Raw genomic sequence first — 27,570 nt, 5'->3', positions numbered from 1 at the left:
CATACTGTACTTATTTAGGGTGGGAGGATGGGGATGAATTACTGATTTACTCAAGCACTGGAAGCTATGCTGGTCTTGACTGAATATCTAATAAAGCCAAGGTACAGCATTACAAAACCAGAACTTTAGGTCTGTGTTTCCCAGTGTGTATTTAGCCAGGAGGGAAAATGCATTTGAAAGCTGATGTTTTGTTAATCTACTACATCTGCATTTTTGCTGCCCATGTATTCAAAGCAAAAGGACACAAGTGGACAGAAAGCAAAAGGGAGTAATCAAGTATTGATGGCTACTGTAGGATTGGTGGCAGGTGGACCTAACGAAAGCAACAGAAGAATTTCATTCCTCCCAAGCAATTAAGGATGGCAACTGCAGGAAATAAGACTCTGCTGTCCTCAAACTGTTCAAGAGTGTATCCACTTATTTCTACATTAGAACACTTACCACTATCTCACAAATCTCTTAAGCAAGTATATTCAGTTCTTTCTAACGTGCCACTTCCAAATTCCCATGGCTTGTTTAGAAGGCGAGAATTCCACACCAGTTTGCAAAAACAGCTATGGCCAGGTCAGTAGTTCTCCATACTACTTCTGATAAATCAAATGGAATTTTGCACTAGGTGAAGAAAATACAACCATTCCATGTGGATGAAAAGCAAAATAATGCCCCACCCAGTTGATCAGTAGTTCTCCATTTTGGATTATGTTTTATGTTCCATCTTTTGATGGAAAGGGCATTCTAAGTGTATTGTTACAGTATGGCTAGGGGAACACAGCTAAGTAGGATACTGCAGCTCATGGCATCACAGGAATCCTCTGCACATGCACATACACAGCAAACTTCACAGTGCATGGGTTGACAGATGATTTCACTATATATGGATAGAAAATGGAAAGCCTCATTATTTAGAACTCAGTTCTTTAACTGTGCCCATTCATTTTATTAGTGCAATAAACAAACAGTCCTGGGGCATTTATCCCCCCCCCCCTTTAAATAATCCTTTTAAATCAAGCAATCAGTGTTGTTTGGTTTAATAATCTGAGGTGATGTTCTGTGGGGAACCCGTGGTCACTTCCATGTTCTACTTTCTGTCTCTTGGGAAAGAAATTTATCCGTTTCCCACCCTGATGTTACAGCTGATCTTGGCTATCAGTGAGGGAACCGAGCCTGTCTTAGCATTAACTGCTACGACGCTGACAAGAGGTAGAAGGAAGATAATGTAACACTAAATATTTTACTAGCTTTTCTGGTGTAGCACCCTTAAAAAATGTAACATAGTAATTTTAAGAAGTGAAGTTATTCTCAATTAAAACCGAAATGAGCGAATCTGGTCCTTAAGCAGTAACGTTGCCCCTTGCAGCAATGCTGTTTAAATAATTTCAAGTATTCCAGTCAGTTTGTAAAACAGTATTTATTACATTAATGGTGTTTTATTTCTCTGCAAGCAGAGAGCTGTGCCACTTTCCCCCAGCTCTACAGCCTGCTAAACATTCATGATTACATCTCTGGACACTCAGTCAATCAAGTCATCATCTGTCCATTCATCCTAAAAAGAGAAAGAAAGAAAAATTAAGGTAACCTTCTGTTGCAGAAGAAACCAAACATGGACCAAATTGGGTATTCTGAACTTAGTTCAGTTTGAATTATCCCTAAAGGGTGAAAGTTGAAAGGTTTCCAACTGCTGAACTTGGGATATGATGGAAACTGGTTATGCAAACACACTAAAACATGACTGCTAGTCTAGGTGGAAAATGTCCCAAAGAGATACAGTGTTTAGCTGTGACTACATTAATACCAAAAGCTCCTGATCCAAAATAAGGCAGCTAGCTTTCAGGAAAAACAGAAATATCATCTGAAGTATGCAGACTGTAGGAAAAATAGGGCTGGACATAGTAAATATAGTATTGTTTTTTATCAAGGAGCACAGCAAATAGCATCCTGCCCTTTTCCCAATCTGGGATTCTGCTTAAAAATGTTAAAACAGATATTCACATCACAAAAAGCTTTAAAATATAATTAAACTCAATACAAAATCATTGGGACCAGTATTAAGCAAGCTGAATTTTGTCCAGACTAGGTGACAGTTCCAGGTCTATAATTTAGCACTGAAGAAATACTATTTCACTGACCCAAACAGCCAGGGGAAACTTGGAACAGAGAACAAAAAGACTCCTGTAAAGAAGAAAGTAGTAGTAAAGTGAAACTTCATTAACTGCACTCACACTGAGTAGGTAAAAGCATTTAATAAAAAAAGATAAAAATTCTAGATATGCTGAACAAATTGAACAGCTGGTCATGGAACAACATTGCACTTCCAGGAACTAGTGTGAGAAAAAGTTAAACCAGTTCAAACCAAGACCACAATACCAGCAAACATCATTTGCATTTGTTAAAAAGCATTTTAAAAAGCCTGATGAGGTCCTTGCTGACTTCAAAAGAAATGTCTCTAAAATGAGAAAATTGTTAAAAAGCAAGTTAAATTTTCTCTATGATGTTGGGGGGGGGGTGTATTCAAAACCATATTAGTAAAGACAGTGAGAAAGCATACCACCAGCCAATAAATTATGTCCAAAAGTTCACCAGCATGAAAGACATTAGAAATACAAGGGATTTCTTCAGGAGCTGAAATTCTGGCCCAAATGAGAGAAATCTATAGTAATAGTCACACACAAAAGAACTACAATCAGAAAATTGGGGAAACTCAGCAGAAATGGCTGATCATTTTAACTAAATCCTACACTTACTCGTCACTGAATGGAAATTATAAAAGTGTTGACTAAGCAAACTATCCTTGGCCCCATACAGACAGGCCAAAATAAAGCTGCTTCAGGCCATTTTGGAGGTATGCTGTTTAAATTATGCATGCGTCCTAAGAGTCTGGAAGCCGTGCCAAAGCCAGACTGGAGCTTTGGCGCGGCTTCCGGACTCTTAAGACGCATGCATCATTTAAATAGCGTTATCTCCAAAGTGGCCCAGAGGAGCTTTATTTTGGCCTGTCTGTATGGGCCCTTTGATTTAGTGGGCCTAAAATTTAGACCATCACTCAAAAGTCAGCCTCTGTATGAAAGGATTTGGTAATTGCCAGTTTGGTGTGGTGACTATGACTCTAGAGACCAGGGTTCAAATCTTTGCTTCCTCAATCTTATAGGTCACATTCTCTTAGCCTCTGAGGAAGCCAAAAACAAATCCCTCTAAACAGATTTTGCCAACCCCCCCCCCCCCAAATCCCCCACCACCTCATGGTAGGTTTGCCTTACACAACAACAACCCCAATCCGTGTAATTTTGGGAAGGTAGAGGCTGACCAGCTTAACAGAAACTGGTTGGAAATAAAATTGTCAACCATAAAAAGGGTAAACTTGGCTGGGAAAAAAAAGCCTTCTGGAAAAATAAATGCTGCCTAACCTTTTAATCAAGTGATGCAATTCTGACAGTATACAAGTACATGGGGAGAGGCTATATGAGGTATATATAAGGTTTCAAGTTCTACTACATCTATTTCTCATTTAAAGGGAGATCAGTTTGAGGCTGATTTGGAAAGATCTGGATTTGAGACATGGAGAACTGCTTGGAGCAATGTTACCTACCATTTGGGATATGGCAGATACCCGTTTTTAATTCAGGAAATAATCTTCCCTCTCAGAGGTTGGGTGTGGATATAGTAACAGCATTTTTGACCAGAGATGCAAGAGCTTGTATTTTGCTTTGCCCAAGTCTTTCAACATGTTACAGCTCTTGGTAGATACCATCCCAGTGCGGATGACAGACAGGGTTGCCATTTCCCACTTGAAGGTTCCGTCCCGGTTTTTGAAATTTCCTGGGTTTTGGCCGCCGCCACCAGTCCACCACCACCCACGAGGGAGCCGTGAGGAGGGGCCTAGCCGGCCGGCTACCCCCCAAAGGAGGAGGCCTTGCCGCAGCTCCCTTGTGGGTGACAGCAGACTGGCGGCTAGGTCCCAAAGGAGGCCTTGCCGCGACGAGTCCTCCTTCAGCGACTCCGCTGCCTGTGACAGAGCCAAGAGGCCTAGCCAGCCAGCTACACCCCAGAGGAGGAGGCCATGCTGCGGCAAGGCCTCCTTCAGCGACTCCACCGCACACAACGAAGCCGAGGGGCCTAGCCGGCCAGCAAGACCTCCTTCAGCGACTGCTGCCTGTGACGGAGATGAGGGGATAGCCAGCCGGCTAGGCCCCAGAGAAAGAGGTCTTGCTGCAGTGAGGCCTCCTTCAGCAACTCCGCCGCCCACGAGGGAGCCACGAGGGGCCTAGCCAGCTGGCTGGGCCCTCTGCAGAGAGGCCGCTGTGCCAAGGAGTCCTCCAGCAGCCTCTTCCAGCAGCGGCAGATGCGTTTAATAATAATAATAATAATAATAAAGTGTATTTCTATCCCGCTTTTCTAATTCAGATCAAAGCGGCGTACAAATCCAGATAAAATTACAATAATCAATAAAACAGATAAAACAAGATATAAAACAGCATATAAAACTAATACTCGAGTAGCTGAGTAGGGGAATCCAGAAAAACATAGCCAGAGTCGTTACCAAATAGAGGGGGAAAACCAAAGTCACATTTCATGGGGGGAAAGCTTGGGAAAAGAAGAAGGTCTTGAGATTTTTCTTAAACAAGTCCAAAGATGTGGTGGAGCGGAGCTCATCAGGGAGATTATTCCGTATTCTCGGGGCCGAGATTGAAAAGGCCCGTTGTGAGGTCCTCACATAATGCGCAGTTGGGACCTCCAGCAAGTTTTTCCCTGCAGACCTGAGTGTGCGGGGCGGATTATATGGGGAGAGGCGGTCCTCCAAGTACCCTGGGTCCAAGCCATTTAGGGCTTTATACGTAATAACCAACACCTTGTATTGTGCCCGGAAGCAAATAGGCAGTCAATGGAGATCTTTCAAAATAGGTGTTATGTGGTCTGACCTGGAACCACCAGCGACCAATCTCGCTGCCATGTTTTGCATTATCTGCAGCTTCCGGGTTTGGTACAAGGGTTGCCCCATGTAGAGCGCATTACAGAAATCCAATCGAGAGGTTACCAGAGCGTGTACTACAGTTTCAAGGTCCCTTTGATCCAGGTAGGGTCGCAGCTGGCGTATCAGCCGAAGCTGATAACAAGCGCTTCTGCCCGTCGCATCCAGTTGAGATGTCAATTGGAGCGACGAGTCCAGAAGCACCCCCAGACTGCGAACTGAGTCCTTCAGGGGGAGCGTGACCCCATTCAGGACAGGTGGACAAATTCCACTACCCAGGACCGATGAACCTATCACCAGTACTTCCGTTTTCTCTGGATTCAGGCTGAGTTTGTTTTCCCTCATCCAGCCCATTACCAACTCCTAGCAGGCATTTAGAGGAGAGATGCCATCCCTAGTCACTGCATCAGTTGGAGACACAGAGAAGTATATTTGGGTGTCATCAGCGTACTGATAACACTGCGCCCTGTGACTCCGGATGATCTCTCACAGCGGTTTCATGTAAATGTTGAATAGCATGGGGGACAGAATAGCTCCTCGAGGGACACCAGATGTAAGCGCCTTCTTATCGGAGCAAACGTCCCCCAGCTGCACCATCTGAAATCTACCTGAGAGGTAGGAACAGAACCACTGGAGCGCAGTGCCTCCAATACCTAACTCCCTCAGGCGTTCCAGAAGGATACCATGGTCAATGGTATCGAAAGCCGCTGAGATGTCCAAAAGCACTAACAGGGACACGCTTCCCCTGTCCATACCCAGGTTGGTATAGATGTATTTTTCATTATATCTGTTGACTTTCTGTCTAGTGTCAAAATCTCCTTGATATTTTTTGTAAATAATGATTTATATGAAGTTTTTTAAAAATTATTAATGTTTCTGGCTTTTAGTTGGTTGTGTCCTCCATTTTTCTTGAACATCCTACATTTTTGGGCAAATTTTGTCCTACATTTTGTCTACATTTTATCCCAGTTTGGTGGTAGCAAATTATGGCAACCCTAATGACAGAAGCCTTAACCAATGCAAAAGTATAATTTTATATTAATAGGATTTAAACAGCAATTTTAAATGTTAATGTTTAGTTTTAAAAAATCAAAAATCAGCTTCTAATTTTAAAATTAAAAAAAACCTGCTTATACCTTTTGCCACTATTACTATGAAGACCGAGGTCATATTTCTACTGTTGAGACTGAATATTCCTTGGAGGTCTTTAAACAGAGGCTGGGTGGCCATCTGTCGGGGATGCTGTGATTAAGAGTTCCTGCATGGCAGGGGATTGGACTGGATGACCCTTGTGGTCTCTTCCAACTCTATTATTCTATGATTCTATAACAGAACAGACCTATGGAAAGACTTATGCTAAAAAAAATAGAGAGAAATAATCCAGTTAATATTGCCAACACTTTCAGCTGCTGATCACATGAACAGGTGATATGTATATTTGGGAGACCAAAAAATAGACCAATACTATTTTTAAAGCACTTGTTACTTTGGTTCTTTTGTGTCTCTGTTGCTGCTTTTGCTGTGATAAATATGTTTTAGTTGTTTATCTGCTTTTTGTATTTCTAAGCTGTTCAGTGCATTTCCAATTTTGGAGAGGAAATGCAAGAGAAAAATAATAATAATAATAATAATAAAATTTTATTTATACCCCGCCCTTCCAAATAGATCAGGGCGGCTTACAAAAGCACCTTAGTGCAGCACATACAATAAAAACAGATTAAAAACAACATCATTACATAAAAACAATAAAAACCCCTTAGCCCAACCACACGGCCACGAGTGAGGAGGGAGGCCCATAGGATGTTTAGTCGGGGAATGCCTGGTTAAATAGGAAGGTTTTGAGTCCCTTCCTAAATTGGGCCAGGGTGGTAGATGAGCGGAGCTCTATGGGCAGCGTGTTCCAAAGGGCTGGGGCAGCTGTGGAAAAGGATCTTCTGGCCGTAGATTAATTGAGTATCTGTAATAACCCAAGCAGTAACTTCCATACATACTGCTAAACCTTGATTTGCTGTCTAGCCAGAAAGTTTGACGATTAGTGACAAAACTATGCCAACAGCTTGTGAATCAAAGACGTCCAATCTTCTAAGTCGTATTTTAAGAAAAATCTGATTGTCTAAGAAGATGCTTCCAATTAATTGCCATTTCTGCTCCCAAGAAAGAAAGGGAGAAAGGCAACTTCCAAGACAATGCCTGCTGTGACACATCAAGCACAATCTAAAAGCAAGGAATATGATGTTTGCTTGAGAACTATTCTAAATGCAAATTTATGCAGATTTAATATAGTGGTCAATCAATCTGTCAATTAAGATTTCTTTAATTAGGTAAGTTATTAAAAAAAATTTTTTTTAAATGTACAGAAATCTACTAACCTCCATTTTAGGTTTCTTTGCAATGTATTCATCATCTTCATAACCCTTTCTCTTCTTTCTACCAGCCACAAAATACAAAGTTATAAAGCATGTTCCTCCTCAAGAACTGAATTTATTTAATCAGTTACTTTTTGTTATATTAAGGAAACTAGAACAAATCCAACCACCCAACAGAGATTCACCAGTGTTCAATATGTATTTACAATCTCAAATTTGCAATAAAAGCTCCTTAAAGCTACTGATAATGAACATTGGCCTGAATCTGTTGGATAGTTGTGTATTTCTAAGTGGACTTAATCTCTGCAGGAATGAGAATTGTGCAATTGTATAATGTCAATATCCAGTAGAAGTGCTGTTACTTTACTATGTAGCAGGGCTAGCAAAGTGACTGATGTGCATTGGTGGCCGATGCATGATGGGCTGATGATGCACAATGAGACTGATACACATCGCATCAGTCTCGATGAGCACTGGGCACCGATGCACATCGGGCACTTTACCAGTGGTCCCATTACACATGTTCTCAGTTCAGTAAACAGATTTCTTAGCACATCTGCTACACAGCTAAATATACACAAAGATACATAACAAAAACAGGTCAAACAGGATTCCAGCAAATATTGAGCCCGAACAGACAGGCCAAAATAAAGCTGCTTCAGGTCACTTTGGAGGTATGCTGTTTAAATGACATGTGCCGGAAGCTGCACCAAAGCTGTGCTCCAGTTCTTAGGACTGGAGCGTGGCTTTGACATGGCTTCCAGCCTCTTAGGGTGCATGTGTCATTTAAACAGCACAACTGTTACTAAATAGAGTCCTATAGCATCTTGAAAGGATTACTGTATTTAGTTGGCACAAGTTTGTGTGGACTGCAGTTTGTTTCATCACATGGATGAATAATTACTTTTCAGTTGACAAGTAATGTATAAAGGCTAGAAAATGAGAGGTTAGTACTTATCTTAAATGGTCTTTCAGGGATGGCAGGAGGACCAATTTACTTATTCATGGGTTATTTTCTGTGTGCCAACTGATGAGGCAGGAGTCTGAGTTCTTTTATTGTGACTGTTGACACTCCATCCCTTCCTCACCAGTTTAATTTTGAAGTGCTGACCTGCTGACGCACATAACCCATCTAAATAACAAAATTAAAACTTACCTTTTTGCAGGGGAAGGGATGGGATTGTTCCACCTGCCACCCCAGAATTACCATTCATAGTAAGTACCAACCTCTCATTATTGGGATGGCATGAGGGAACAAGACATTCACTCATGGGACTTATCCAAGCCCCTAGTGATTTAGGTCGGTCCAGGTAATACAGTGGGCCCTTCCCTTACGCAAGGGATCCGGACCCCCCACATAAGGGGAATTCCGCATATGCCTGAGCTCCATTTAAATGAATGGGGCTTCTGCACGTGGTGGTGTGGTAGCGCCATTACCCCTTACAGGGCATGCCGCCCCTTTCCCCAGCGTGGCTTTCAGCATGAAAGCCGCATAAGGCACGCCCACGTATGACGCGGGTGCACTATATCCTATGTCACCACGGCAGCATAGTTCAAACAATAAAAAGCATACACAAAAAAGACCCAAAATATGGGACACAAAAGGTCTTACAATATAAGTTAAAACAAAATACAACCAATGTTTGTGTGTGTGTGTGTGTGTGTGCGCGCGCATGCAAATGTAAAATAACAGTCCAGCACACACCCATTAACAATGAGGAAGTTACCATGTAACTTTACATTGCTACTTACATATTTGTATTAAGGCCAAGTTCTGGACTATGACATTTCTCTAGCTTCTGTTTTAGAGCAGCAATTTCTTCTGGATGTGGTAGCTCATATTTTTTTACCAGATTTTTCATGCCTACAAAGAATCAACAAAACATGACCAAACTGATAACTAAAAATCCTGTGACCTAAGTTCATAATCAGACCCACTATGGCAGATCCAAGAGTACTGCTGCTATTCCAGTATTCTGCTATGAGGATCTCCTGGTCCCAATCCTCATACTCAAGCCTTACGAATTAGTTATAACACTATGTTTTTCAGCAATCAACCCATTTCAATTAAACAGATCTGGCCAACTGTGCAGCAGGACATAGACTGTATGCCAGGCCAAACATGCTCTAAACTGAAGAACTTTAATTGTTGTATGTGCCCTTGCCTTAGTTGAACTATATCAGTTTTCCCCAACCTGGTGCCCTCCAGATGTTTTGGACCTCAATTCCCCAAAGCCATGGCTAACAATAAGGAATGCTGAACTGTAGTCCAAAGCATCTAGAGGACTTTGGGAATATATTGTGTCAGCTGTAACCCTCAGTACATATTTTTCCTAGCTGACAAGTGTATCTCTCTTGACCCTGTTCCCTTTCAGCAGAATTCCTTACTTGTGATGCACACCAATGCAGTTATGAAAAGGGCTAATGCTGATTGAGCAAAAACAGCCTCCTTCTAGGAGGTGTCTGAAGGCCCTTAACCACATGTTGAAAACAACCTTTAAAAAAGGAAAGGAAAAAGAAGAACCACCACAACCACAGTCTATATATCCAAGGTCTCAAAAAAGTCACAGCACTGTGCAAACACTTAATAGGTTTTCTAGCAAATTCAAAGCAAACCCTCTTGTCAGAACAAGCACTAATCAACTTAGTACTGCTCTAACTTCTTTCAAATAGTTTCACAGACAAAGTCTTGGCTTAAAATTTGCCATTACATCCTTCACCCCTTTACAGAAGCCAAGATTACATTCATAAGACTCTTAGCTGTCATCTTACATCAGAGGATTTATTCTAAGTAATGTCAAGACACAGTGTAAGTATGAAGTAAAGAACTATACTGAACTAGTTGTTCACATTATGTTTTTGGATTTCCTTGAGGTTCTTGGATAATGCAGAGTTAGCAATACTGTCCCAGGAAAACTGTCAGAAGCATAGGCACATTTTGCATATCAAGCCTTCAGAATATAAATCAACTGAAGGCTGTGTTGTCTTTGATGAAAGCATAAAAGAAGTATCAAGGACAGTCTAGAAAGCACCACTCTACTGAACAACTGAGTACATCAGTTTTGACATTTTTGTGTGCCCAAGCCCTCAGGTTTCAGGCTATTAATACCTTTAAGGGTGGAGGAGGGAAGGCAGGTTGATCAAATATCCTCTTTTTCTTCCTTATGGTGCTCTAGAGAGCATTCAAGCTTTGTTTTAGTTACTTCATTTAAAAACTTTCCATTGTCTCACAAAAATTCAGGTTTCATTTAATCTAAAACTTTGCAATTCAAAATGGTAGCCCCTGAACCAGAGGAAATTCACAAGCCATCACATGTTGGTTCCTGGGAGGTTTCCAAGGAAAAACAAACAAACAAACAATTGTTGTCAGTGGGTACAAATATGGTACCAGTTCCTGGTACACTGAAGAAATAAAAATACAGTCCACCCTCGGTATCCACATCTTGCCATCTGCAGGTTTGAGGGAGCACCAGCAGCAAAGGAAGAGGATGTGAAAAAGTGAGAGCCAGGAGGGAGGGAGGAAGAGGAGGATAAGAAAGAGGCAGAAGGAAGAGAAGGAAAAAGTGGCAGTGGTGGCACCATGACTCCAGCTGCCTGGGAGAGGAGGGTGGGAGAGGAGGCAGGCGGAAGAGGAGGAGGAGGAAGCAGCTGCAGTGATGGCAGTCCCATGCCTCCCACTGCAAGTAAGAGAGGAAAGAAGTCATCCCTGTGTGAGGGCCAGTGAAAGGACTGTCACCAATTGGACTTGAGCATCCACAAATTTTGATATCAGCTGGGGGGGGGGGGGGAATCTGGAGTGGATCCCCTACGGATACCAAGGGCCGACTGTACAAATGCCCCACATCATATTGTATGAGAAGCACTCATCTAGAAGACACTGAATTCTATCCCATGTTGTCCTTCCAGTCTCAGAAGGCTCCTTGAAGGCTTTCATGAATAGAAAAGGGGATTTCTGCAAATCTCCCCTTTTCTCCTGATTTCCATCTGCTCTACTCCTCACATTCTTCTGGAGGATCCCTTATGTCTCTGAACAGATGATGGGAAGTACAAGATATGGGAGATTCCATTCTGTGAATGGAAGCCTCTACTGGATAAAGAGCCTTCTGTGAATGGAAAGACCCAACTGAAGTGAAACCACTAGCAACACTGACAAGGGAACAATGACAAAAATGAGTATTAACATCTGTACTAACTTAAAGTGGGGGTGACATCACCAATTTTTAGCAAAGTTGTTCATTTCAGATTTAGCTGTTAGATTTTAGCTTTGGCTACTGTGCTAACAATATAATTCAAGGGCAAAATTGTTATCTGGCAAATTAAATCAAAGATCGAAGGTAACCTCTTTTTAAGACTTGTGCTCTAACATTCTCTAAAACATTATTCAAAGAATTAATCCATCCTAAGTCTCAACTAAATCTTTGAGGTGGTTAGCAGCATTTTAGAAACATAATAAAATCACAACAGAAGAGACTAAAATGCAAAACAGCAAAATCATTTAACAGCCTGAAGTTAACAGAACTGTTTTATTGACTGAAGTTTTAAAATGCTTGGCATTGACCCAAAATGCCCACCAGAATAAAAACATGTTAACTATTTTCCTAAAAACAGAGACCAAATCATACTTGATAGATCTTGCTTCTAAGCCTTCCTCTCACAAGAACTGTTTTCAACTTCTAGTTGAAAAAATAAGATGGGCAATTATGCTACCAGCAACAGAAGAAACTGCCATCTTTTGAACATCTTGAGATATTTCTCCGATTTCTTCTGTAGATTTCACTGGATTTGCCCAGTTTCTTCTTGAATTATGCTAGCAGAACTAAATCCATAAGGCCAGAAAATGACACAGGAGATGTATGATTATATCAAGTATGTCATAGTCTGGCCTAGAAATGTAAATCTTTGTATCTTGTGCAAAAAACATTATATTCTGCACAACACACAAAGAGATTTTTGTACTTTTTTGCAATAACATTCCTAAATGGAAAAAACAAAACAAAAAACAAATACCAAACCACTTGTAGCAGTTACAACATTTTTCTGATAAAAAAAAATTCTAGTATTTGTTATATCTTAGATTCTGATCCAAGAAAATTTGAGGGGGGGGGACAGTGCAACATATGGGACTGTCTTTAATCCTTTTCAGCAAAAGTAGGAAGTGAGTAGGAAACCACTTTCACATAACCTTGCATTGCACTGATGAAGAAGATGGCTGGAGATCACCTGAAAACCACTCAACGCTGAGATTCATTGCAAAAGTGTGGTCTTATTTAAGCAGCCTGTTATGCCTCAGAAAGCAAAACTTATTGCTCTTGGTGAAAACTTACATTGCATTCTCCTGCCCATATAACAGAGTATTTTGAAGAATATCCCAAAGAATGTTACAACTGCCTATTGTTTTCCTACTGAATGGTGGCAGGTCATTTTAAGCACATTTCAGATAATGCTGAACTGAAATGGTAGAAGGAAGGAATGGTTATCACAAATTTCCTCTTCCCATTCCCCTTTGGACATTTTTAGCACAGTTGAGAAAAAGTGCTTACATCATGGCAAGTAGGAAAACGTTAAAAAGCCAGTTGTTTCCCATAGTTACGCCACTGGAGTAGAATATCAAAGGAAATACACATCTGGGATACTCTGCCCCATCTGCAATTTTGTATGTGATTACTGTTGAAGTGGGGCAGATGTCTTACTCCAATACTGCTCTCTTGCCTTGCAAACAATAGAATTGTCAATACAACAAGACAGCAGGTACAGCGGGTTTAGTTGATTATGAGCTTCTCCCACCCCAATCTCAATTCAGAGAGAAGACAACAGGATCATTTGGTATGCCCCCACAACTAAATCCATATGGCCATTGTTTAAACATTTCATGGTACCATGATGTTATTATGGGTACTATGCACTATTATAGAGCTGGAAGAGACCATCAAGGGCCATCCAGTCCAAACCTCTGCCATGCAGGAATACACAATCAAAGCACCCCTGATAGATGGCCATCCAGCCAGTTTAAAAACCTCCAAAGGAGATTCCACTATTTTCCGAGGGAGTGCATTCTACTGTCAAACAAGCTCTTACTGTCAGGCAGGTCTTCCTAATGTTGAGATGGAATCTCTTTTCTTTCTTTCTTTTTTTAATATACTTTATTTATTTCAGTTATTTGGACATTTACATAAAATCATACATTAATAAAATGAATCAATATCACTTACTCCTCCCTCCCATTTCATCATTCTTACACACATTCTTTCTTTCGTTCTTCTTTCTTCTGACTAAACATTCGTTACTTCCTTTGGTTGTCCACCTTTGGTGCTTTAAAATTCCATATTTTTTAAAATAGTCTATCTACTTAATCTTTAGTTTCTGTCCACTCTACTTTTCATTGTAGTATCTTCTTCCATTTCCAGATGCTTATTTTCTCTTACTCTTTTATGGTTTCCCTTGTAATTTTTAAACCTTATACCTGTATAAAAATTCAGTAACACCATATTTGCTCTTTCTGTTTCTCTTTACTCTGTAATTATTTATTTTTCTAATATCTTTTCTAAATATTTTTGTCATATATTTTGTCACTTTCCCCCATACTTCTTTTTCTGGCCTCATCTTGTCATTTAATACTGTCGATAATACGTCCATTTCATGGCCAATAATTTGAGGGTCCACTCTTCCACTTAGGGACATATTTTAATTTCCAACATTGTGCATAAAGTAATCTTTGCAGCTGTGAGCATATAAAAGATAACTTTCCCTTCTTTTTTTTCAATTTCATTATCTACGTGGTTTAATAACATAATTTCTGGCTTACATTCCAATTCAATCTTTAAAACTTCGTTAATTTTTTGATTAATTTTTCCCAATAGTAAATCCTTTTTGTTTTATATCTAATTTAGTTCTTTCTAATAGTTGTCTGTATAAAAACCAGCTACATTTTTTTCCTTCTTTGAGTTGTTCATAAGATTTCAAAATAAACTCATTATTTTTATATTCTAGTAAGTCTTTGTACTTAAGCAAATCATCATTTTTCCATGGATCTATAATATATAGTGCCTCATGAGATGATACCCACAGTGGCATTTTTGGACAGATTCTTTCTCTATGTTTTTTCCAGACTTTTATTAAACTAGTTCTCAGATAGTGGTTATGGAAATCTCTATTGGCTTTTTCCTTAATTATAAAAAAGCAAAGTATGACACTCAAGCCTAACTTGGGTGCCTTCAAGTTTAAGTAGATTTTTATTTTTGAGTTTTATTCAGTTACTTATCCAGACTAAGCAACTTGCTTAGAAATAGAGTCTTAAGCTGGGTAATGCAAACCCTCCCCTCTCTTTTGCATCTTCTCATATTTTTGCTTTGATTCTTGCTTTCTTACTCACCGATATACTGCATAATTCCTTTTTGTCATTCTTTAAGTATGTTGTTATTTTTAATTGTGGGTATTGCCTGAAATAGGAATAGCAATTTTGGATGTTCATTTTTATCAGGGCTATTCTACCTAATGGAGATAAATTTAGCTCTTTCAAGCTTTGCGGATCTTTCTTTATTTCATTCCAGGGTTTGTTTGTTTTTTTGATAGTTGTTTAATAAATCCAAATTTGTTATTGTTATTCCTAGATATTTTACTGTGTTGCTTAAATTAAATCCTAATTTATCCTTTACTATTTTTCTTTTTTGTTCATATTTTCAGTTATAATATTTGTTTTTTCTTTCTTTATTTTTAATCTGGATATTTCTTTAAATTGATTTAGCTGATTTCTTAGTTACTGAATACTTTTAATTGGATCCTCTAGTGATATTGCAATATCATCCACAAAAGCCCTGACTTTAAATTGGATTCCTATGCACTTTACTCCTTTTATCTCCTTATCATCTTTTATATTGATTATTGTTTCCAAAATAATGATAAACAACAATGGAGAAAGTGGGCATCCTTGTCTCATACCTTTTTTTATTAGTATAGGCTTGGTTTTCTCACCATTGATAATTACACAAGTTGTTTGTGATTGATATATTGCTTTTATACATTCTAGAAATCTATATCCTATTCTTATTATTTTAACACTTCCATCATCAAAGACGAACTGATATTATCAAATGCTTTTTCTATGTCTAGAAAGAGCAATGGAATTTTTTTTATTATTATGAAAATTGAAATGTTCTACTAAATCAATAATATGTCTGGTACCCCGGGATACGAAAGCACCGCCTTACGAAATTTCCGGGTTACGAAAAAAATCAATAGGAAAAAACTGTTCCGGGTTACGAAGGTTATTTCGGGTTACGAAAAATTTTTTGGTGCTTTTCGGCGCTATTTCGCACGAAATCGCGGCTTTTCCCCATTAGCGCCTATGGCTTTTTCGGCTTGCGAAAGCTTTCGGGTTACGAACGCGGCGGCGGAACGAATTATTTTCGTAACCCGGGGTACCACTGTATTTTCATTTAAATATCTTTGAGGCAAAAAGCCACATTGCTCTTCCTCAATTAGATTTTTCAGCACTTTTTTTTAACCTATTTGACAAAACAAATGCAAGTAACTTATAATCTATACAGTCCTCCCTCCATTCTTGTGGGTTTCGAACCTGCTTCCCTCGCTTATGTGCAAGGGATGAACGGAGGGGGAAATAATGGGATGAATGCCAGACGCGCTCCCGCAGTTGTGCGCCTATATTCAAGCCAATGTAGAGTTCTTTTTCCCCTTCTTTCTTTTCTTTTTAGTAAGTAAAGGGTTGGTTGTTTGATAGTGTTCTGCCCCTTCGAAGTGGAAAATCACAACCAAATATTCCTTAAGTCCGTTTTGTTTTGTTATGCAATTTTTCAAACAGTTCACGCCACCGTTTGCGCCACTCAGCAAAGCTAAAAAGTGGCTGCTTCCCTGCTGCCTGATTCTCCCTCAGCTTTGTTTCTCCCATTTCCTTCTTCTTTTCTCTTTTTCTCCCCTTGGTGCCTGGTTCTGAAGCCACTGCCTCTGTGGAATCCCTTTGAATCCCGTTCCAAGGGGATATTTAAAGCCCTTAGTTGATTTGGCTGTTTTCTTTTCTTTTCTTTCCTTTCCCCTTCTCCCACTCTGCTTTACTGCTCTTCAAAGCGGCTAGCCTTCTGGGTGTGGTGGCGTGGAGCAGCTTGGAACATCTGGGATGCGAGCATTCTCCAAAGCTCCGGAGCTCACTCGAAACGCTCCTCGCAGCTCAGACATCAACCTAGAAGGTGGAATCTCTTTTCTTGTAATTTGAACACATTACTCCGGGTCCTATTCCCTGGAGCAGTTGAAAACAAATTTGCTCCATCTTCAGTATGACATCACTCTAAATATTTAAGCAGGGCTATCATATCACCTCAACCTTAAACTTCTGTTATTTCAGACTGGCTGGAATCACAGTGAAGAAAATCTTTTGTGTTAGAAAAAAGTGTGGCTGAAGCAGCAGCAGACTGAGAAAATGTAATAACTGAACGGATGAAAATATCTAGGAAACTAGAGAAAGCAGGAGTGTCTTCCCCCTTTCTAAATAACTTCTCCTTATGAAAAGTCAGCACACTAGTGGTAGGTATTAAAACAAAATGAAATGAAATGAAAAATTAAAACATTCAGTAGATGTATTATGTCTTTTTATTTATTTATTTAATTTTTATTCCACCTTTCTGCCAAGTTGAGGTTTTTAAAAGAAACTTTGTATGTTCTTTCAGCAGATAATTAATTAGTGGTCTACAAATTCTTTAGTGAAAAACTGAAGAAACAATGTAAGTGTGCTGTAATGTGGTGTGCTGTTTTAATGGTTTTTACTTTTTAAATGGTTTTAACTATTTAATATTTAACTTACATTTTAAAAATCAGTATTATTTCATTTTTTAAAAACATCTATAATTAATGTTTTACTTTTATCTTTTTAAATTATTATATGCCACCCTGAATCCCATTTTGGGAGAAAAGAGGGATACAAATCCCATAAATAAAGAAATGCACTGACACTGGGTTGGATCTCATACACATTTTGATAGTTTTTTTGGGTAGAGTAATGATTGGAAGAGTACAGTCCTCTAGAAGTTGTTGGGCTAGAGCATCAGCCCCTACCCAACATAGTCAGTGCAGAATGCTTTTAAGTTCAGTCCAGTAGTATCTAAACACCATACTTTGCTCATCCTCAGTATATAGTAAAAATGACCCATTACTTCTTAACATTCTTTGGGTAGGGAGAAAGTCATTGCAGCACACTTCCGATTTTAAATTTTGTTATTGCTGATATTTATAGTAATAATTATTTTAAATATGTAACACTAGCTCATTAGCTTTTTCAGTAATGTTTTCTATCTGTTTGTCTGATTAAATAACTTTGGACTTCAGGTGCTCTTGTTCTTTTGGACTATGGCTATAACAAGATGCAATCCAAAAACATCTGGAAGATTCTGTATTCCCCACCCCTGCTCTATAATTCTGCAGATACATTCTCCTTATAACTGTCACTGAACAGAATTATCTAGAGGATGGAGTCTGGTTGAAAGAGATAAACTGTTACTTCCTCCCAATTATTTCTATAGTTTCCATTTAACTAGAAACATGGTTAGACAATAAAATGTCTTGGTATAAAAATTTATATTTATCAGGCTTAAAGTCACTTTACTACTGAGGGAACATAATTGCACTTAGATGTCTTTCTTCTCTTGTCATTTTATGCCCTGATACAGGCGTATAAGAGAAACAAGTGACACCCAGTAAGAATCCTTTTATCATCAGCTGGGAACAAGTTGGTTTCAACATATGTTCCAGTGATCATCTAGAAACAAAGAAATGCCTCTACTATCTTTCAAATGGCTATCAAGTCTTGTGCAAAGCCCTTTCCTTCAGAAATATGTAGCATAAATCTGTACATATTGCCTCCTCTTTACTTACATTTCATTCCATCCAGCAATTGGTTGAGGGAAGCTTTGTTCTCTTTCAACATTAGGCTTTCTGACAAGTAGCTGTCAAAAGATTGTGAAAATTAGATCCCAACACTACCATCTGGATGCACAGAGAAGCAAACAACAGCTATGAAGAACATTTAAATTAACAGACATCCTGTAAAGAGAATTACATTTACCTAGTGTTTCATGTTAGGTGAAAGAAGAGAATTTCTGAATAATATTTAACACACACACTGTAACAAGTAACAAATCAAGACAAAAATCAGTATAAAACGTTACAATTAAACTAAAGATGGTTTGAACTCTACAACAAAAACTTCCATTTCCAAAGAACTAAACCCTCAAGCAATAAAATATAACTTTTCCAGAACAAAACAATGGCAATCTTGACATGAAATAGTAGCCTAGAAGCATTCACGTGTTCTAGTAGTGTAAAATAAACAAATATTAAAGATGCAATAATAATTTTACAAGCCACATCTGAAATATGTCAGAAAAAAACAGAAGGCTCAGTACTTTCCAAAAATCCTACAATTTGCATTGCCCAACACTGAAATGCAATTCTTTTCCAAGTAGTAGTCCCACATATGGTTAACTGAACACAGTAGGAGCTGTATTGTTCTAGATCAAAACAGAGACAGATCAATGTTCTATTCTCATAAAGCCAATCAGATCTTATTGGAAAGTCCACAAGCAGTTCACAAGAGTAAATAGCACCCTCCCATTCAGGCTATCCAGCAGCTAGTACTCAGATGCACAAGTTCTTTGATAATGGAGGTATACAGCCATCATGGGGAGTAGCCATTGATCATATTATCCTCTGCCACAAACAGCTGATCAGGCTGTCCATTCATGTGGAATCTACATTGATTATTTTTGAAAAATATTAAAATACAAACAAACTCTTACTAACACAATAGATACATTCTTACAGAACTGTATAAAGAGGGCTAGTACCTTTTATAGTTGCATCTTAAATGTTAAAATATTATGTACCTTTCCATATTAATTCCTGCCCTAGATGCACTGGACAAGATGGCAATGAGAGCTATCTGAGAAGGTGTATATAGGAGACAAGCATCTGTCAAAGCTACCCGGTTAAGAAAGTCATCAGCCGTCTTCCTCAATGTCTCAGGATTCTCAAGCAGTGGGTAACGGGTCTAGAAAATAAGCATTCAAATGTTACTCCCTCAGCAGCACAGCACTTCACCATTCTCATATTCAGGGCAAATTTCAAATGGATATTGTTATTGTTTTTTTTAAAAAGCAGGCCAAAATGTTAATTAACCCTCTTGTTTTCAGGAAAAAGGATAAAAAGGAGTCTTTAAAAAAAAAAGATTTGCCCACCAAGTCCACTCCAACCCACAAGAATATCACAAAGAATGTAAAGCACCAAGGATTTAATGAGCCAGCACAATTGACAAACATTTCATGAACTCAGGGTCAAACTACATACTGTACAACCTTCTATATTCTTATGAAGTAGTGCAGCCCTCATACATAGAAGTGGGTTATGGCAAAAACAAACGAGAAACCTTTTGGCAATACTTCAGGTACAGCCAATGTTTCTGTCAGACCTTTGCCACAGACAGAGCTTAATACATTGTAGGCCACATACACACTGTGGGCCACATGTGGCCCTTGGGGTCCTAGTTTGGGGCCTTAAAGCCACAGACACCCTGTGCTGCTCTCCAAATTAAACTGTGGATGATTATTTTGGCTTCAAACACCAAATGCAGCAGTTTTGCCCCCCCACATATTTAAAAAATTTTAACCCCCCCCCCCCCCCCCCAAAAAAAATTGGCTGAACATTTGCCAAAAATGACACTTCCAACTGTGTTGGGCATTCCAAAATGGCCCACTAGGCGGGTGCTAGAGCAAAAGATGTCCCCCACTCCCTCTACAGTTGTTCACTCTGGCTTAAAACATCACAGAGAGCTTCAGTGCTACAAAGGTATTAAAGCTGAGAGATACAAAATTTCTTCTCATTACCACCAATAACTCTTGCTCCATTCTTGTTCTTGGCTGGTTCAAGAAAAATGTTGTTAAAAACAAATCTGCATTTAACAAGCTTGTCTGCATGAATGACAACTTGCACATGCTGATCAAAATAGCTAAGCAAGGCTCCTGTCCCCCCGCCCCCAAGAAAGAAGTAAAGCCAATTCTGTTTTAAGCAGTAACATGTTAATTCATCATACATTTTGTTACTTAAAGGTATGTGTGCTATCTGCTGCATATTGAAAACTGTATATATTGAAAACTAACTTAAGATTATTATTACTATTATTATTATTATTATCTTTATTTATAAAGCGCCGTAAATCTACACGGCGCTGTACAAAACCAAGTAAAATCAAGAATATAAAATATAAAGCCAGCTTATGGTGTACAATTTAAAAGTTAAAGCAACAAATTAAAAACATCATATAAAACAGGTTAAAACAGCAATATCCACTATTGAGTCAAGTTAAGAAACAAATTTTGAAAAGTACCCAAAACCCAGGTAAATTTTATATGCTAAATATGACCTCAATGAATCAGGGATGTAGCTGGGATTTTGGGAAGGGAGGGTCCAGACTAAGTGCCACCATTATAATGGGGCTTGGGCATGGCGACGCAGCAGCACACACCATTCATTGTATCTAATGGAAAGGGGGGGTCCAGAAAATTGAACTGAACATTATATCTTAATAGTCCAGCTGATAAGAAGATATCATAAGTAGAGTTGGATCAAATCTAGACCCTATCAAACGTAGAACTCTTTTCCCAAAGCAGCCAACTACTTGCCCCAATGAAAAATCCATGTGCAGAATTACAGTACTATAATGCTCTCACTGATGTTTCCCAACAACTAGTTGTCAGGGACATTCTGTCTCTACTATTGTAAGCAATGCATACCCAATGTTCTTTCTATCATTCATGTTTCAATACTGTACAACAGCTCTTGCAATTTAAGATGCATTTCTTCAGCAATCAAAATCTGTTACCTTCAAATCAATCAAGAATCCTTCAAATGGTCTGTAAGGGTTGTGCACTATAAGATGGAAGTTGAGTTGCTGAATAAGTAGCAATTCATATTCTAAGATCTGTTCAAGAGCCTTTTCCTGTCCCACTGGGCTTTCACGAAGGTTACTAACAAACTGTGCACTAGACACATTGAATTCATCTACTTTACAGGCCAAGAATGCACATGTTAACCTTAAAAACAAACAGCAAACACATCTCATTACAAGGAAGATAATTACAAATTATATAGTGAACATATGAAGCATTTAAAGCAATCTAACCTAAAAATCCTAGCCTAGGAATGGGAAGTGTGCTGCTCTCCAGATATTGCTAGACTGCAGCTAACAGCATTTCTCAGAATTGGTTTTGATGGCTAGGACTGCTAATATTTGCACTCTCAACAATATATGGAGAACCACATGATGCTCCAACCTCCATCTTAAATGGAAACTGAGGAATGTTTCCCTCTTATTTGAAGCCATGAATTTTTCCATATCATTAGCACTTAAAACTGACAGTCTACTCACAAAAATTTAAACGAATACACAAAGTGTATCATTTACTCACATAATTATACGAGGGTGATACTCCATCACTGAGTTGTTGAGGTAAAAACGTTTGAAGTACATGCAGGCTGATCCCTGAAATGAAAATATAGTCAGAGAATTCATTCACATGATAGCAGAGAATAGCACCTGTACTATCCTACAGAATGTATAAAGGAAATGCAGGATATGTCCAGCAATTAAATGGAATAGTAATGTACAGATCAATCCTATACAGTACATGTTTATTCAGAAGCCATGAGCGTTCAACAGAGCCAGAGGGGAAGTCACTGCAAGAGAACAGGAGAAAGGACAAGTCCTTCCTAGAGGAATGAAACACCTGGGTCACTGCTAACTATCCTCACCAGTTCATCTATCTGAAGGGAAACAGTCACTAAAATTTCCCTCTTAGCCAACATCTGTGTCAGTATTGCAACCCTTTTCTGACTTAAAAGGAGCACAACTCACTAGAAAAAATGCTCATATACTCTCTTGAAATGTTAGGTTTTTTCACAATTGTCCTTCTCCAGCTTTAGTAGTCTACTTGCTTATGTCTGATAAAGCTGAGATGTAGTCTTCTTTGGGAAAGGTCAACTGGAAGACAAATCAGTTCGCTTCTCTGATCCCATTATCATTTCCAACGCTCTGATTCTAGGGCAAAAAAACCATTGTGCGGGTATGCATGTGTTTGTGCCTTCAAATTGCCTGTTGACTTATGGTGACCCCATGAATTTTAACAGTACGTTTTCTCATAATCCTGCAAACAAGAGGCTCAAATAAATTGCTGCTAACTGAAGAGATTTTTTTCAACAGCACTCTGAAAATTGCTGCACAAACTCTGGAAGGACATCAGAAATCAGTAGTAGAGAAGCTAATTCACACCTTGCAATTCTGACACCTACTGTCTTGCTACTATTGGGGCCTGAACAATATAAACTTCTGTAAGGCAAAGAAGAGCATGAATTACCCATTCTTGAGACTGTTGGCTTGGGGGAGCTGCTTATGCTTTCTGCCTTTGGTGCTTGTCTACCATTTGGCATCTCTAAAAAGCAGCCAGATCTGGATGGGTGTGCAAGGAATTCTTCCTCCACTCAGCTATTCTCACTGGATACATGTATGTATGTGTGTTCAAGCTGCTGCCTCTTATGGCAACCCCATGAATTTCATAGCTTTTTCTTAAGCAAGGAATACTCGGAGGAGGTTTTGCCAATTCCATCCTCTGAAATATAGCCTACAGAACTTAGTATTTACTGGTGGTCTCCCATCCAAGTATTAACCTGTGCTGATCCTGCTTAATTTCCAAGATCAAAAGGATATGGTTCCTTTATGGTATTTAGACCCTTTAAAGCTGTCAAATTCTTGTGCTCAGAACTCAGTCACATGAGCAGAATTGCCCTATGCGCTCTCTCTTGCGTGCACACACACACACACACACACACCGACATTTCGATGTACAGAAGGTTGGTGATGGAGGTATTTTAGAGGACAAAAATGTTGGACGTCAACCAGCCATTTGCCCTGTGACAGAAACCCTTGTGCCTTAATTCTAAGTGCCTGAAGTCAAAGAACAGCTGTGAAATTTGCTCGCTCTATGTATGCTCAACAAAATAATATGTTTACATCTGGAGGGGACAACTACAACAAGTGGAATAATCTTAGAAAGGTTAGGGTAAAAATAAATCTTGTCAAGCACAAAAAGAGGATTTTTTAATCAAGAGTTGTTAACGTCTCAGATGCTGCTTCCTCTAGTCTCAGATAATGCAAGCGGATGCAATAAAAAGAACTCACCACCACAGATCTGGGCATTGCTGGCTTGAATACAGAGCAGAAATCCAATAATCTTTTTTCATAATATTTGCAAACTGCCAACTCCTCATGTGCCTCAAGAAGAAACAAGTCAGTCTGTTGAACCTTGTGAAAGGCAAGAAGCATCTGGTCAGAGTCGCAGATTCTAGCACGGATTAAAATGGTTAAGTGGAATCACTTAAAAACCCAGTTCCATACAAAACTGACAGGCAAACTGCACTACATGTTTGTGGGATCTAATATTTTATTATTAAAAAAGGCAGACTACAAAGTTGTGGGAGCTACTTTTTTATTATCATAACCCCAGAATCCAAGAGCCGGGTCCGAGTGCAAAGGACACATACTCAAGTAAATTCTGAGCCTTGGAATTTGTTTCATGCTAAATGTACTCTTAGGTCCAAAACACATTGCAGAAATAATCCAGTTTGAGACCACTGTAACTGCCCTGGCTCAATGCTAGGGAATTCTGGAAACTGTCGTTTTGGGAAGAATTTACCCTTCTCAAACAGAGAACTCTGGTGCCACAATAAACTACAAGTCCCAGGATTCCTTAGCACTGAGGCAGGGCTGTTAAAAACCATCTCAAACTGGACTCTTTCTGCAGTGTGCTTTGGAGCTTGTTATACCAACATCCATTTTCTTCATTTCAGTATGAAAGTCCAGATCCAAGGGTGAAGCAGGGGGTTCGTTTTGAGGTTGCCACTATTAAACTGCCAGCCACCAGAAATCATTCATTCTCCTGCAATTCAGGGTGACCAGATGTCCTCCTTTTCCAGGACATGCCCTATATTTCAACCTTCTGAGTCTGACTAAGGCTGCATTCACACTGTAAGAATAATCCAGTTTGACCCCACTTTAAGTGCCATGATTCCATGCTATGCAATTACGGGAATGGTCCCAGAACAAACTACCATTCCCAGAATTCCATAGCACAGAGCCCTGGCAGTTAAAGAGGAGTCAAACTGCAATATTTGTATTCTTTCATATGTATGACCCTGCTGACTACAATCTATTTGACATACTTTTATACATTAACATATAAAATACCAAGCTGCTGAGCCCACTCTGGTGCCAGGACAAGCTGCCCTTCCCAGAATTCCATGGAACAGAAGCCTGGAAGTTAAAGCAGGGTCAAACTGGGTTATTTCTGCAGTGCGGATGCAGTCTCCACAGCACATTATTAAGGGACACCAAGTTTGCTTTCCCCTTTGAGAAATGCATACACATCTTCTCCTCATTCCAAACAGTGGGATAGGAAGATGGATCTTTCTAAGCTTCTATTTCTGGAAGCAAGACTCGCACCCAGAGCTCTGGGTGAATTTACCTCCAAACACACTGCGGAAACAATCCAGTTTGAGACCTGACTCAATGCTAGGGAATTCTGGGAACTGTAGTGTTTGTGAGACATCTAGCCTTCTCTGCCACAGTAAACTATATTTCCCAGGATTCCCTAGCACTGAGCCAGGACAGTTAAACTGGTACCAAACTGGATCATTTCTGCAGGGTGTTTTGGACCATAGGTTTCAGGAACTGTAGTTTATTGTGGCACCAGAGCTCTCTGACTGAGAAGCTTAAATGCCTCGCAAAACTACAATTCCCAGGATTCCCTAGCATTGAGTCAGGGCAGTTAAAGCGATCTCAAAGTGGGTTATTTCTGCTGTGTGTCTTGGACCATAAATTTTGGGAATTGTAGGTTGTTGTGGCCCCACTATATTAGACATATATAATGTAATATAACATATGTATAATATACATAATATATATATAAATATATATAATATTGTAATATAATATAATATAATATAATATATACATATTTTATACTAAACAGATATCGCTACTCTTCTGCCTCCTCTTTCGGGTGAAAGCTCTCAGTGGCCAGAGAATGATTCCCAGAGGCAGGAACAGGAGGGAAAGAGGAGGCTCTGGGGTCTTATTTCACCAGAGGAGAGGGGGGCTCCAACGCCGCCTTCCAACCCCCACCTTCCCTCCGGCCACCGCTTTGCCGCGGAACCTGCGGTTGGCCTCGGCCCGGCGCCGGCTGAGCTCCTCCTCGCCGCGGAAGGTCCAGTGCCGCCTCTGAGTGCTGCTGTGGAACATATTCCGACATCGAGGGCAACGCGCGAGGCCTCCTCCGCCAACCGCCTCAGTATCCCGTCATGCCCCGCGCGAACTGGTTTCCCGGCATGCACCGCTCCCCGCCGCTTTCCCTTTAGGCCCCCTTTTGGCTCGCCTAAACGTTTTGGACTTCAACTCCCAGAAGCCTCGGCCAGCTCGCTCAAATGATCAGGGATGCTGGGAGATGGAGTCTAAAATGCCTAGCGGGTCCAAGGTCGAGATCGAGAACCACTGCCCGGGCAAGAGATTAAGACAGAGGCCGCCATTTTGCTCCTGTGCAAATGGCAAGGACGCTGTGCTATTGATCCCAAAGCCCCGTTGTCCCTTAAAGGGGGAATAATCCCGTTTAAAGGCAGGGCTGTCGGCCTTCCAGCTCTTGTGGCTCTATAAATAATAATAATAAGACCCTCTGACAGGAGAGGCAACGGAGGGTTTCAAATAACAATCATAATAATTGTGCCCAATGATAATAATCGGGCTATAAATCATTATTATTATTATTATTATTATTTTCTGATATCCCACCTTAATAATAACAATAGAGTCCCTATATTGGGAGATAAGGCGGGATATCAGAAGATAATAATAAAATAATAATGATGATGGGGTTTATAGCCCAATTATTATTATGGGGCCATTGTTCTATTTTCTTATATCCAGCCTTATTTCCCAATATAGGGACTCATTATTATTATTATTTGAAGCCCTTTGTTGCCTCTTCTCAGTGTGAGGGAATTATTAATATTATTATTAACCTTTATTTATATATCCTGCCGTTCTCCCAATATCTCAAGGAGGCGAACAAGTGTAACGCAATACAATTTAAAAACAATACAAAATATTAAAAGATATAAACATTTTTAAAAACCAATTAAACATTTTATTATTATTATTATTAATAGCATAACCTACATAAAATAGTATTTAAAATATATATTTTATGTAGCATTCCACATACAATATATATAATAAATCACATTACCCTCCCATTTTGAGCAGGAATTTACATTTATATCAGTGTTTTTTAGCTTTTGTTTTGGAACTGATTGGCCTCCTTTGCAGTTAGGATGTCAGGTCACCCTGGACTTATGTCAACCTTATCACTGGGTTTCCTTGACAAGATTTGCCCTTGCCACCCCCTGAGGATGAAAGAGTGTGACTTCTCCATAATCTCCCAGTGGGTTTGCATGGCCAAGCCAGGATTCGAACCCAGAGTCATAGTGCAACGTTCAAACCACTACACCAGCTGGCTCTCTGGATATCCTGTTATGTTTACTCTGATTTAAGTAGGGTGAGAGCCAACATGGTGTAGTGGTTTGAATGACTATGACTCTAGAGATCAGGGTTCAAATCCCCACTCAGCCATTGAAACCCAGTGCGTGATCCAGGCAAGCCACGCTCTCAGCCTCAGAGGATGGCTATAGCAAACCCCCTCTGAAGAAACTTGCCAAGAAAACCTCATGATAGGTTTGCTTTGGTTTACCACAAGTCGGAAATGATTTGAAGGTACACAACACTAGTTAAGAATTTTGTGTTTACAATCCCTTAACAAAGGAATTTAAAATTTTAGACTGGGAAAACATGTTAGCTTTTTGGCCATGATTGCTTATGGTAGCACAACACTATTGCATCTCGGCAATGAAAAGTTCTTACGCTACTTTACTATACAAAGCAAAGTCAAATAGTCAAGTGACAAAGAAAAATACATGCCAATGGAGCATGGCAAGCATCAGTGCAGAATCTGGCAGTATGCAACTCTAGACAGGAAACTTACTTGGCGCTGAGCGAATTCTTCTAGATTTCTCAGGAACATCTTGCTGTCGTATGCCCTTTCAGGGCATTTCCAGTTTATGGAGACCCTAAGGCAAAACTATCAC

At 39.6% G+C, this 27,570-nt stretch overlaps 1 protein-coding gene across 5 annotated transcripts; it reads right to left on the bottom strand.

Moving 5' to 3' along the window:
- Positions 1-1,389: 1,389 nt before the first annotated feature.
- On the bottom strand, positions 1,390-25,759 carry CCNH (cyclin H). 5 transcript variants are annotated; one of them, XM_042451419.1, is made up of 9 exons: positions 25,518-25,756; positions 23,558-23,680; positions 21,792-21,865; positions 21,206-21,416; positions 19,215-19,378; positions 18,205-18,275; positions 9,082-9,193; positions 7,333-7,390; positions 1,390-1,543 (listed from the first exon to the last, which is right to left on the bottom strand). In XM_042451419.1, the coding sequence occupies exons 1-9, from the start codon at positions 25,683-25,685 to the stop codon at positions 1,511-1,513; spliced, it is 1,014 nt and encodes a 337-aa protein (XP_042307353.1). In that variant the 5' UTR covers positions 25,686-25,756; the 3' UTR covers positions 1,390-1,510. The 5 variants fall into 5 exon arrangements, with proteins under 5 accessions (XP_042307353.1, XP_042307355.1, XP_042307354.1 ...); XM_042451421.1 differs by having other exon boundaries at positions 25,590-25,756; XM_042451420.1 differs by having other exon boundaries at positions 25,559-25,754.
- Between the last annotated feature and the right edge of the window lie 1,811 nt (positions 25,760-27,570).

This window comes from Sceloporus undulatus, chromosome 2, assembly GCF_019175285.1.
Source record: "Sceloporus undulatus isolate JIND9_A2432 ecotype Alabama chromosome 2, SceUnd_v1.1, whole genome shotgun sequence".
Classification (NCBI taxonomy): domain Eukaryota; kingdom Metazoa; phylum Chordata; class Lepidosauria; order Squamata; family Phrynosomatidae; genus Sceloporus; species Sceloporus undulatus.
The sequence above is the reverse complement of the archived record's forward strand: the minus strand, read 5'-3'. Positions and strand labels throughout refer to the sequence as shown.